Source organism: Spermophilus citellus (genome assembly GCF_964194105.1).
Source record: "Spermophilus citellus genome assembly, chromosome: 12".
NCBI classification, from domain to species: Eukaryota; Metazoa; Chordata; class Mammalia; order Rodentia; family Sciuridae; genus Spermophilus; species Spermophilus citellus.
The window spans coordinates 93,490,491-93,503,313 of NC_138198.1; the positions used below are offsets into that span (position 1 = coordinate 93,490,491).

Sequence of the window (12,823 nt, forward strand, 5' to 3'; positions counted from 1 at the left end):
TATTTTTGCTGATGGTGTCACCAGTGATGCAATTTCCTTGCCAGCTCACCCCATGTTTATTGTGGTAATACTGGCATATCTTTGCTGATGGTGTCACCAGTGACGCAATTTTTCCAAAGGAGCCATCAATTGGCTTGGTGTCGTGGCATTTCTGTATCCTCCTCCCTTCTACTAGTGATGGTCTAAATTTGGGGGCCAACAGAGGTGAGGCAAAGAACCTCACCCCCCCACTGGCACCAAGGCTAAATTTGGGGGCCAACAGAGGTGAGGCAAGAACCTCACCCCCCCACTGGTGCATAGGCCTATCCACAAGCATGGCTGAATGCTGGACCGGTAGTCAGCGACGGGTTGCTCTGATTACAGTGGATTCAACCTAAGACAGGAAGCTGACGCCTAAAGGTCAGTTCTCCCATGACGGGTAAGAACCATATGTTAAATTGGACAACCTACCAGGCACGGTCCCTAGCCACATTGCTTGTTGCTTAATTAAACAGAAGGGGGCAGATGCTAGGAGCCACAAGCATATATACGATGTATGGCACCTTTGGTTGTAAAGTGACGCCAGCTAGCCACTGAGATGATTATGTTAAAATTTACATTCATATGCAAACTGGACTCCCGCTGTTCACCTTGGCCTGCTACCGGACTCAAGTTACGGGACTTTACGGGACTGCTGGAGAGTTCCCATTGGTTGGGGAAGGATAGTAGGAGGGAATTCCGGAGGAGGTGGGAGGAGACGGGGGGGTTCCGGTCGGCGCGCGGTTCCGGTCGGACACCCTCGTGGGAGGACCGGTTTTTGACTTGCTGGCGCTGAGAGTGTTAGCGGCTTTTTCAAAATAAAGTTTTGTTCCTGCTTGATTGGCTCGTGATTCTGTGCCCAGCCAAGACTGCGGCAGTGACAAAAAACTAACACCCCCAATGACCTAACTGACTTCCACTAGGCCACACCTTTTAAAGGTTCCAATATCTTCCAATAGTACCACAAGTTGATAACCAAGCCTTTACCATTTGGGCCTTTGGAGAACACTTAAGATCCAAACCATAACAAAATGTAACAATGGAAAATATCAAAAATGAAATACAATCTACCACCAAGTTCTGAATTATCGCTGAAAGACTCACAGAGAATCCAAGTTAAGTAATAGTTTGTGCCCACTTCATAAATACAGAATCCAGGCCAGGTTAATGGTAAGGGGGCAGTATTCTGTGAAATTTATGGGACTCCAACTAAAAGAGTTAGATGTTTTACTATTATTTAGAAATATTGATTAGATCATTATAAAACACAGTCATACATGTTCCATAAGTAGCCACTGATCCTATAGCTGAATCATTTCAAGACTGATGGATGATATATCATGAGCTATGTAGTGCTTTAAATAATCAATAAAAAAAATAAAGTGAAAAAAAAAAGACTGATGGATGCTAAATTTAAGGCCTATCTTAAGGTAAGGAGCAATTCAGAATATTCAGAAGAAATATTTATTTTTTAACCTATTTTCTTACTGATAAGAAGGCCCTTAATGTGTATTTCCCTAATCTCAATTGTAGATTTAGAAACACAACCACATCGAGAAGTTTCATTGCAGAGATTTTTAGACACATCCACAAAGAAACTCAAGTCTGCAGACACTTCTGCCATCTCTCCCTTAGCAGAGCAAATGCATGTAGGCAATTCTACTTGTGCTCAAATTTTCCATCTGATTGCTTTTGAAATTATAATGTGAAATGTAAGCCATTAGAACATACAACTAATGGGAAATGTAACTTAGAAGTGAATGTAACCAGAGAACCTTAGGAATAAAATTGGTGTTCAACTCTATTTCTCAGAACAGTGAACTTCTGTTCGCCCAAATGAGCTCTAGTATGGAAACCTGAAGTCATTCCTACCACCCATCACAGAGCCCAAGTGTTTAAGACAAACTTTTCTATTTTGGCAAATATGAATGAGTCTGATACTAGTAAAACAAAGATGGGCTGTTGTTGATGTAGAATCACTAAAACATTTAGAAAATCTATCCTATTTGCTACTTGGACATATTTAAAAAACAAAATTTTTTTCAAAATGAAAAATGAGATGTTTTAAGAAGCTGTACCCTAAAGAGATAATGTTTTAAAAGGAAAGACAAAATAGCAATTTAAACTTACGAAGACTAAGAACTCACATTCAAAGAAACTTGCTCATTCTTTTGGCAGTGTCTTAAAATTCATCAGACCCAGCCAGCTGGACTCTAAAATAATAATCAAAGCCCACTTCACATAGAGGTATCCCTGGAAACCAGATTCACCTTCCTACAACTGTAGTTCCCCAAGAATAGCACTTCCTACACCCCCAAAAAATCTGGACCTCACTTCTCATACAAGGATGCTTCCTGCAGATAATCATGTTTTGTAGCTGCAAGGTTTCTCTGTTGTTTGGCCTAGTAGGACTCTTAGAAGACAAGGTACAGAGCAGCATGTGTAGGATGCTTGCACGATATTAGGAGACAGCATTTTCTGAGTCTAAAAGATATTTGTTCCTCTTGACTTTCCTTCTAATAAAGGCCACTTCTCTGGGAATGGAGGTCACCCAGGGAGCATTAAACCAACTTCTAGGCAAATGCTTCCCACAACCATTAGCTATCTTTCGAGGGTATCTAGGGAAGTGAATGGATATGCCTGGGAAGGATGAGAAAAGAGGTGACAGAAGATGAAAATGGGATGAAAAGAGAATATATTAGGAAATATAATATATTTATCAGAGTTTGGGCCAATCCCTTCTTCTTCTGTCTTTCCTCTGTGCACCCCAAAAACCGGCCAGCCACCTTCCCTTCTTTGCTGGTGGGAGCCATCCATCTGTGGCACTCTTCTTCAGAATCTTCTAACAAACTGACAACATCCTATGCTTACACCTCTTGGCTATGTGCCAATGGGGAAAATAAATCTCTTTAAAATGTTTTAAAGATCTTTACTGCTGCTGTTATCATTTTTTTGTTTGTTTTAGGAAATGGAGAATACCTCAAAAGAAAAACAATAGGGCCAAAACTTACAAGATGAAAATAATTCTTAAAAGTCTGAAATGTGCAACCTTTTGGAGATGTGGTCACAAACTCTGATGCTCTGTGGAGCCCTTTGCCTCTCATGGTCAAATTGATCACCCTCCCCCAGGTCCTACCCACTGTTCCTTGTACAAGTTTCTACTGTCCTCTTACAGCACATGTCTGACCCTTTTCAGGGTGCGACGATGGCTTATTCTTTTATGCACACTGTTCCTGAGACCATGTCTCCAGTTCAAGAACAAATTGATGGGTGAAAATCAAAGATTAACCTTTTATCTTAGCTCTCGTTACACTAATTTTTTAAAATTCTTTTTTCAAGATTAAGTTCCCCTTAATCTCTAGTATATTACCCAAACCAGTGAGTCCTGGTCACCCATATTTTCAAGGTTACTAATGTGGGTGTTTTATATATATACATAACAGCAGAATGCATTAAAATTCATATTACACATATAGAGCACAAAGTTTTCATATCTCTAGTTGTATACGAAGTATATTCACACCAATTCGTGTCTTCATACATGTACTTTGGATAATGATGTCCATCACATTCCACCATCAGTTCTAACCCCGTGCCCCTTTCCCTTCCTCTCCCACCCCTCTGCCCTATCTAGAGTTTGTCTGTTCCTCCCATGCTCCCCCTCCCTACCCTACTATGAATCAGTCTCCTTATATCAGAGAAAACATTCGGCATTTGGTTTTGGGGGATTGGCTAACTTCACTTAGCATTACCTTCTCCAACGCCATCCATTTACCTGCAAATGCCATGATTTTATTCTCTTTAGCTTTTACAAGTAGCAGTGGACTTCTCTTCTTTGGTTCCTACTTTCCTAGGAAACACTAACAACTTCCTTCTTGACTTAGTCTTACTTCAACACAATAGGACCTCTCTTCTTAGGTCAATTTCTCATAGATCATGTGGCAGAGGCCTTGTTTTTAGCAAATATCATTTCTACTTATTTTCAGTCACTCAGAAATCATAGTAATGTCAGTAATATGTATTAAAGGTAATAGTGATTTTCTTATTTAAGGGGTCAAGTTGTATTTTTAATGTCAATTCTTTAATTATAATAATAATAGTTATAATAGCTTAGAAGTACTCAACATTTACTGTGTGCCAGCAATCTTACTAATTTAGCACTATATTATTATAATGTTCCAGGTTGAGGAGGTGGTGAAGCCAAGACACAAAGAGGTTAAATAATTTGCAGATCATATAGCTTCATACTGCATGAGGGTAAAAAGATCATTTTATCTCAGGAATCGGTTTTAATTCATCTCTAATATGCTTTTCTTTAATTTTTGAAATATGAGAATGAATACACTTTTTTCTCTCAGTCTTATCTTGGCTTATTACAGAATATTAGTATTATTCTCACATTCATAACCTTTCCAGTTTGAGATATTTAGACATATTTGACAGAACGTATGTAAAGGAAAGATCTGCACTTAACAAATCTTTATGTTGTAACCCGAGAGTCGGTTTTTTGACAACTACCCAGAACAACAAATCCTTCCTATGATGCACGTAGAGAATACAAAATCCTGGCATTTTCCTTTCTGTGTGACATATCACACCTTGATGAGCCATGTAAACAGCCATTCTCACTGCTGAGCCCCCTACACCAGGAAAGGGACCATGGCACTGTTTCAAATGCAGAGGTATGAAATGATCCTGAAACTCTGCCAAATTTCTACTGCCCTTTAAATTTTAAGAAATTTCTCAATATTTAATGTAAGAAGCACTACAAAACACATTGCCATTTCTCTGTGTGCCAACAAAACATATCGTAGATGTATAGCACCAAAGGAAAGAGAGAAGAGTTACATATAACTAAATGTTCTTCTTTTCTATATCTCTATGGCTAAAACTGGGTATTTAAAAGTGTTTACTTGGCTTGATGATTTTTTTTCTTAGCACATCTTAAATTTAAAGTGTCTGTGGAATGTTCTCCCCTAGTAACAAAAATTGTAATCGTTGAAAAATACTTTGTTCAAGATTTCTACATGCAGGCTGGCGTGGCTCAGTGGTAGAGCACTTGCCTAGCATATGTAAGGCACTGAGTTTGATTCTCAGCACCACATATAAAAAAATAAAATAAAAAAATAAATGAAAAAAGGTTCATCAACATCTTTAAAAAAAAAAGATTCCTACATGCTGCTAAATGGAACCTTTCTCCAAATAATTTTCACAATTTATTTTATGTAAATAAATTGAACATCCTAAATGTCACTCATCTTTTGTCTAACACTTTGAATGAGTGGCAGATGGAAATTCAAGAGGGGCTTGGGTACATTCCAACTTATGGACCCCTCCCATTCTGGATAACCCTCTGACAAGTTCACCTGGCCCAAGGCTGTAAGGAATTCTTCTCCCGGGTGTTTTGCTGATATTGTAGAAAACCCAGAGGGATGCCAGGGCCAAATAAACTGTAAAGAGAAATACTTTCTATTTATATTAATTTTACTATCCCCAAACAAGTGTAGGTCATCACTTCTAAATTCAAGGCACCCTATAACTGCACAATCTAGTATTAAGGGCCATAAAGTAGATCACTGTATTTTTACTTAAAACTTTGTATTTCTCGATATAAACATCACACAGCAAATCAGAAAGTTTCTTTTCATTCATGCATTTATTAATTTAATTAACATGTGAAGAGTTTTCTATGTGCTAGGTGCTGTGATAGGCTGGGGATAAACAATAAAAAAATAAGATGAAGTGACATGAAATGCCCTTGGGTGTCAGCTGTGGGGCAGGGGTTGGGAGTGTTGTATTAAAATTAACTGTTTCAGACTTTTTTTCCCACAGCCTGTCAGCAAATGGAGGGTAGAAACCTTTTCTTATTCATCTGTTTATCCCCAACTTCTGGAACAATGCCAATAAATATTTAGTGAGCAACTAAGTGATTGATCTCTATGAGCAAAATAATTCCCAGATAAAGAAATGTGTCATGTTGGGGAGGCACAGGGGAGGAAGCAATTCTCAATTAATTAAGTCACCAAAGTGTGTGAGAAAGAGCAATTTGAGTGCTGTGCATCTGCTTATCAAAAATGCTTACCAAATGTTTTTGTCAAATATGTTGGTAAAAGAAGAGCTTCTGATTTTAGTACTCTTATAGAGAAATAATTTCTTCAGTCTGTTCAAGGAAGCATGAGTCAGAATTCAGCTTTTCCTTTGAGGATGAAAAAAAAATTTATCATGGTATTCTGTTGCTTCAAATAGGAAACTCTCTTGGCAATTTGTAGAAAATTTACTGTTCTGAGGTCAGCCTGGCATCCCAGGCCTATCAGTATCTATTTGCTGCTTTCATTTCTTGTCAAAAGCAAATTTTCCCTTCCAGGCAACTTTCCACTAAAAATAACATATTAGTTGATAAAACTCAGTTTGCCTCTTGGTCAGGTAATGGAAAACCTAGCCCAGAGTAAAGCAGTTACTTTTTATTATGATGAGTCAAACTTTAAGCCATGTTTTCCTGAGATACTCTACAACTCACCATATATATTTTAGCCACAGAGTAAGTGCTTTCCTTTTTCCATTTTCAATCAGTTGTGCCCTGGGAGAATTGGCAAGTATCTAGACTACAACAACAAACTGTGAAGAGAAATACAAGAGTTAAAGAATCATCATTTTTATGAAGGAATTTCAGTTTGTACCTCTGATAATTTGTAATGCTTTGAAATAACTTTGTTGGGTATTCATTAAATACCAATGGAAAAATTTAATTGGATATTTTTGGATATCAAGCTAGAATAGGAAAGTTTGCCCAAGAAAAAGTTCTGGGATAATTGGTTTAAAACCAGAATGAATTCCCTTATGTCAAAAGACAGTAATGGAAAAAAAGGAATAAAGCATGCATTGTGCCCTCCATCTGCATTGAAAGGGAAAAACCTTAGAATCAGTAAAATTTTATTTTATTTTTCAGATAAAATTATTTTAATAAAAATGATCTGCTAATCCTAATTTATTTTTTAAGCTCTTACCGTGCCTTCTACACTACTACAGAAATCAATTGCCCTAGCAGCTTTAATTCATGAAGAAAAGCCTGTATAGACAAGTCTTTCATTACTGACTCCTGAGTCTGCAACTCTAACGCATACACTATGGTGCCTGAGGCACTCTCAAACTATGAGGTGACAATCAGAACCCCTTGTAAAATTGAAGGTGTGCTCTCACAGTTTTTCATGAGAGTATAGCCTTTTGTTGTACTGTTCCTGGTGTTGCCTGCTCCCAGGTTGTTTGACCTGGGCACTGGGGACAATCTGCTTCCTTCCTGAGTTATGGCTGATTGCCAGCATCCCATAAGGGGCAGTGGACTATTTTAGTCCCGGGACATTCAGACTCATTTTGGAACAATATGCTACTATTTTGCTGCTTTGCATAAGACTCTTGGGAACTTCCTGTTATCCATCTTCATGAGTCTGTCTTTCCATTCTCAGACCCCTAAAAGATTTCACTGACTGTTCATAAATCAAACCAGGGCCCAACTAATGACAATCTCTGGTGAACATAACTCTCACAGTCTCCATGTGTGTCATACCAACTTCTCTCTAGTCCTTGATGTGTCCTGCATCAATACCAATTCCTTTTTCACAACAAAATTAGGGACTCTGGTCCTGATGTGACCTGGTCCCAAGCAATGGCCTTTGGTATAGAACTTATTCAAGTCCTTTAGAAAAATGTTTCCTCTTCATTTCTCCATTCTATTATATCCACTGAAAATGTGCTTTAAGAAATAAACCAAAAAAAAAAAATGCCTATTTGCATTTAGGTCTCTGGTGCCCCTGGAGTGAGTGTGCAAGATCTGAACTCAATCAGTGTTGGTGCTTACCAGGATCTAAATCCCTGCAACCTTATCCCCCACCCTGCAGTCCTTCTTCCTGACAGGGGTCACATTTGCAGTCTGGAACAGTAGCTTGCATAACAATGGATTCCAGTGGCCTAATTTCATCCTTGAGTTCCTGCAAAACTCATTCTGCCCTCCACTCAGTGATTTATCTGGATTTATTGTGTCAATTTGGCAGAATAGTTCTGTTACAACCTTGTTGGATTTAATATGATTGGTCTTCCATTTCTAGGAAAAAGACAGGACTGGTGATCTCCCTATTATTTTCCTCATTAAAAACTAAGGTTTAAGAATTCACTCATGAGTTATTTGGAGAACTCTCTGTTCCAGCGTCTTCGGTACTCAGTCCTCTCCCTTGAGCTAAACTGTTCTCTCTGAATCATTTAAAGGAAATTGTATTGCTCTTGAAATCTTACATGTAATGCTCCTGAAATTCTTAGCATTTTGAAGACTCCTTTTTGCTGTATTATTCCTAATCTTCTGTACTTGGTGGATTTTCCCATTTTTGTCTGAACCATGGTCTCACTTAGAAGCTATTTCCTGAAGTAAAATGTTTGTCCTTGCAATTGAGAATCAGGGGACATAAAATAATTTTGAATAAGATGGCTTTTACAGAATTGTCACATTTTTATTACAGCTACATGGTCTGAAATTACTGAACAACTTAATGAATGGACATTCAAAATTCTAGGGTCGTTGTCTATCATAATGATTAATATCTGTTCATTAATATAAAAATTTTAATTAATTGCTAATTCTATGTGAAATAAAAATGTGGGCCCTGGGAATTTAACTATTTCATAAGAATCATCTCTTCCTCCAAGAATCTTGATATGATAGGCATGACATGATAGGTAAGACTAAAGGTGGAATGATCCTCTCCCCATCCAAGAGAAAAGCTGGGTGAAGGATGGTGCTGATCAACATGCTGAAGAGTGGGTGGAAGGATCCTCGGTAGACCACAGTTAGAGGGCCAGGGGCCAGGAGTCATTGAACAGTGTCTGTGTTATGCCCTGCAACAACAGAAATCATGGATGGCTTCGGAGACTGGAGGAAACAATGAGGTTTGCCATGAGAAAAAGTTAGAACTTCATCGTGTAAAGAAAAGGACGCAACAAGAATTTTAAACAATTTTAAATAAGATGGTTAAATTTGTAATATAGATGTACAAGTAGAAAGATTGTTTTGGAGTTTTTTAAACTGTTAAAGCAAGAACTAATGGAAGCAATGGCCGTGAAAATGGGCGGTAGGGAATGGACCCAATATATATTTAAGAGGTACATTTCAGTGCCTCAAACATTTTTTCAGAATGTTGGTGAATTAAGGAAGAACAAGAAATCAAAGGTGACTCCTGCTCCAGGATCAATTTGGGGATATCAAGGTTCATAGTGGTTCTAACAACTAGAAGAAGGGTGTTAGAGAAAAAGCAGTTAGTTTTTACGGAAGGTTTATTGTGAGAGGGCTCTGTAAAGATAACGAGTTCTAATTTGAACATACCTGATTTGGCAGGTGGTATACTAGTGGAAATTTCCAATAAATAACTATATAAATCTGGTACTCAGGCTTAAAAGTAGCTTCGCAGAGTTACTAGCATGGCATTCTATTAGTATCTGCATTCTGGCTAGCTGTATTTCAGGTATTGTGTTAAGAAAGAGCAACAAAGATGGATAGCAAATGACCCTTCTTAAGTCTAGGAAGAAAGACACAATCATTTAATACATCTTATTCTTTTTACTATACAACTTGTAATAATCTTGCTTGTTTAAAGGATTTGTTCTATGTACTAAATCCTTGTTATTATAGACTTTATTTACCTTTCAGCCACATTATTTTGAATAACTCTTGATAATTCTTAAGAGTAGCAACTATCAAAGCAATTAATTATTAATATGTATTATTTCTGATTCCAAGGATATAAAAATAAATAGTTCATTCCAGCTGGAAAATAATTTATGTAAAACATTATACTTCTTACAATATGTCCTCTATATCACATTTTATAAAGGACAAGTTGGTTGTACTTCCTGTATCAATGAAGACTTGGCAGTATTTGTGTCAATATAGATAGAAGTAGCAGCATTCAAACAAAGTGTTTACTCCTACCCCTTTAAAATAGCAACTCCCTTTGAATAGCAAATATGTAACATAAGCACAGTTGACCTTTTGGTATGAAGTGATAGTTGAAAAAATTATGGGATGGAAAAAAATCTCAAGTTCAGGAATTGTGTGTGTGTATATATTTAGAAATATGTATGTATTTCCAAAGCTTGTTTAAATAAATCATAGAGATAGCAATCATCATACACAAAAGTATCTTGAGAAGCCTAACGTGAAAAGCATGTAGTGTTATTTAAATCCATCGTTAGCTAGTGTATATTTCTCTGGCTAGCCGCCCATGTTTTGAGCAAGTGACATATACAAAGAATAAACTAGAAGATTCTCATGTCTCTTGAAGAAAGGAAACATTGAATAGACAGTTTTTCAGAAATGTGCTTTGAATTGTATTCACAACCTTTTCTAAAATGGATGTGTTCATAAAATGCATGCAGCCATATATTCTATGATTTATACAGACTAGAAAATGTCAGATCTCATCATTGGAAGTACTCCAAATGACATGATTTTTTTTTTCTATTATCACTAAACAGGGAAGGCCATGGTAAAATTTCAGTATTTGCTGTCAAAATGGCTTTAGCGACATTGTGTGGAGGGAAGATCATGGACAAATTAAGATGTAAGTTACTATTCCTTGCACCTCTCCCTGCTTTTTTCTCTTATGTACCACTTTTCCTCTCCTTTATTCCTGCCATGTCCCCTTTACCATTTGTGTCTTTTATGAGAGTTGTTTGAAATGCAATCTTCTTTGAGCATGGGATTTTGTCAAAGAAATATTTTCATATTGGATAAATGTTGATGAAATGAACATTTTCCTTACTTACAGATTATTATTATTTAGAATTTGCTGAGTATCATCAAATAGATTCTTTCTGATATTAAAGAAAAATAGTAGTCTGCCGCAGTCTTGGCTGGGCACAGAATCACGAGCCAATCAAGCAGGAACAAAACTTTATTTTGAAAAAGCCGCTAACACTCTCAGCGCCAGCAAGTCAAAAACCGGTCCTCCCACGAGGGTGTCCGACCGGAACCGCGCGTCCCGGAACCCCCGTCTCCTCCGACCTCCTCCGGAATTCCCTCCTACTATCCTTCCCCAACCAATGGGAACTCTCCAGCAGTCCCGTAAAGTCCCGTAACTTGAGTCCGGTAGCAGGCCAAGGTGAACAGCGGGAGTCCAGTTTGCATATGAATGTAAATTTTAACATAATCATCTCAGTGGCTAGCTGGCGTCACTTTACAACCAAAGGTGCCATACATCGTATATATGCTTGTGGCTCCTAGCATCTGCCCCCTTCTGTTTAATTAAGCAACAAGCAATGTGGCTAGGGACCGTGCCTGGTAGGTTGTCCAATTTAACATATGGTTCTTACCCGTCATGGGAGAACTGACCTTTAGGCGTCAGCTTCCTGTCTTAGGTTGAATCCACTGTAATCAGAGCAACCCGTCGCTGACTACCGGTCCAGCATTCAGCCATGCTTGTGGATAGGCCTATGCACCAGTGGGGGGGTGAGGTTCTTGCCTCACCTCTGTTGGCCCCCAAATTTAGCCTTGGTGCCAGTGGGGGGGTGAGGTTCTTTGCCTCACCTCTGTTGGCCCCCAAATTTAGACCATCACTAGTAGAAGGGAGGAGGATACAGAAATGCCACGACACCAAGCCAATTGACGGCTCCTTTGGAAAAATTGCGTCACTGGTGACACCATCAGCAAAGATATGCCAGTATTACCACAATAAACATGGGGTGAGCTGGCAAGGAAATTGCATCACTGGTGACACCATCAGCAAAAATATGCCAGCAGTACCACAATTCGGTGCACCAGATGATATTTCACAATGTATGCAACTGATATATAGTCCAGGCAAGTTCTGCAAGCAGTTCAAATTGGAGGAGTCTATCAATATGTCCATATCCTCCCAAAGTAAATCAAGTCCTTGATAGCATTACTTGTTGAGTTATATTCATTGATGCATCAGTTTATACAGTTTACTGTGATAGCTATCATAGAAGCTGTAGTTTGGTTTTATCTCAGTCTTCACTGGAATTGGGATGGAGATGGAAATTCTGGCAATGATGGTAAAGAGACATTATCCTGAACAGAATTATTAAATATAATAAAAAGAAAAGGTGAAAGTAAACAAACAGATCTGTTAAACTCCTTTAAAAACAATCCTTAACAGCCGTTTACCAAATTTAAATTAGTAAACAAACAGATCTGTTAACCATCTTTAACAACAATCATAAACAGCTGTTCACCTAATTTAAATTAAACCATATAAATCACGTGAATAAAGAAAAAATTCGGATCCATTTTTTCATGAGCGCTCCTCATATAAGAAATATGGACATACACACATACAGACATACAACACAAAACAGAAGTGTGCACACAACATACAACACATAAGACAATAGTAAATAAAGGCCTTGTAACTATACTTAGGTGAAATCTCCATTGCAATGTTTAAAAACTCCACAGTCAAAAAAAAAAAATAAATAAATAAATAAATAAATAAATAAATAAAAAATAAAACACAGTCAAAAAATAAAACTGATCAGAAAAACATTAACCTAGGTTTGTATGAGCTCAAAAATAAAATAGAACTTTATGATGTGGAAAAATGCAATAATAAAATAGATACTGAAAAAAAAAAACCTTGGTTAATCACTGTCGCAGATGTAAGAATAGCCAAGCTGGAGCTCTGGATGTCAGCTGTTATGGATTTGAGTCAAATCATCTTCTTTTTCTGTAGAAATTGTTTTAGTTAATCTCTCTGGAATCCAAATCGGTTGCTGTTCATCCTGTGGGAAAACACAGACAGCGCCC

At 37.7% G+C, this 12,823-nt stretch overlaps 1 protein-coding gene across 9 annotated transcripts in view; it reads left to right on the forward strand.

Moving 5' to 3' along the window:
- Positions 1-12,823, forward strand: part of DTNA (dystrobrevin alpha) — a 372,603-nt gene that overhangs the window by 269,302 nt on the left and 90,478 nt on the right. For all 9 annotated transcript variants that reach the window (XM_081262933.1, XM_081262937.1, XM_081262936.1 and 6 more), the window contains one exon: positions 10,534-10,619. In XM_081262933.1, coding sequence (XP_081119059.1) covers positions 10,534-10,619 — 86 coding nt within the window. The remainder of the gene's footprint in view (positions 1-10,533; positions 10,620-12,823) is intronic.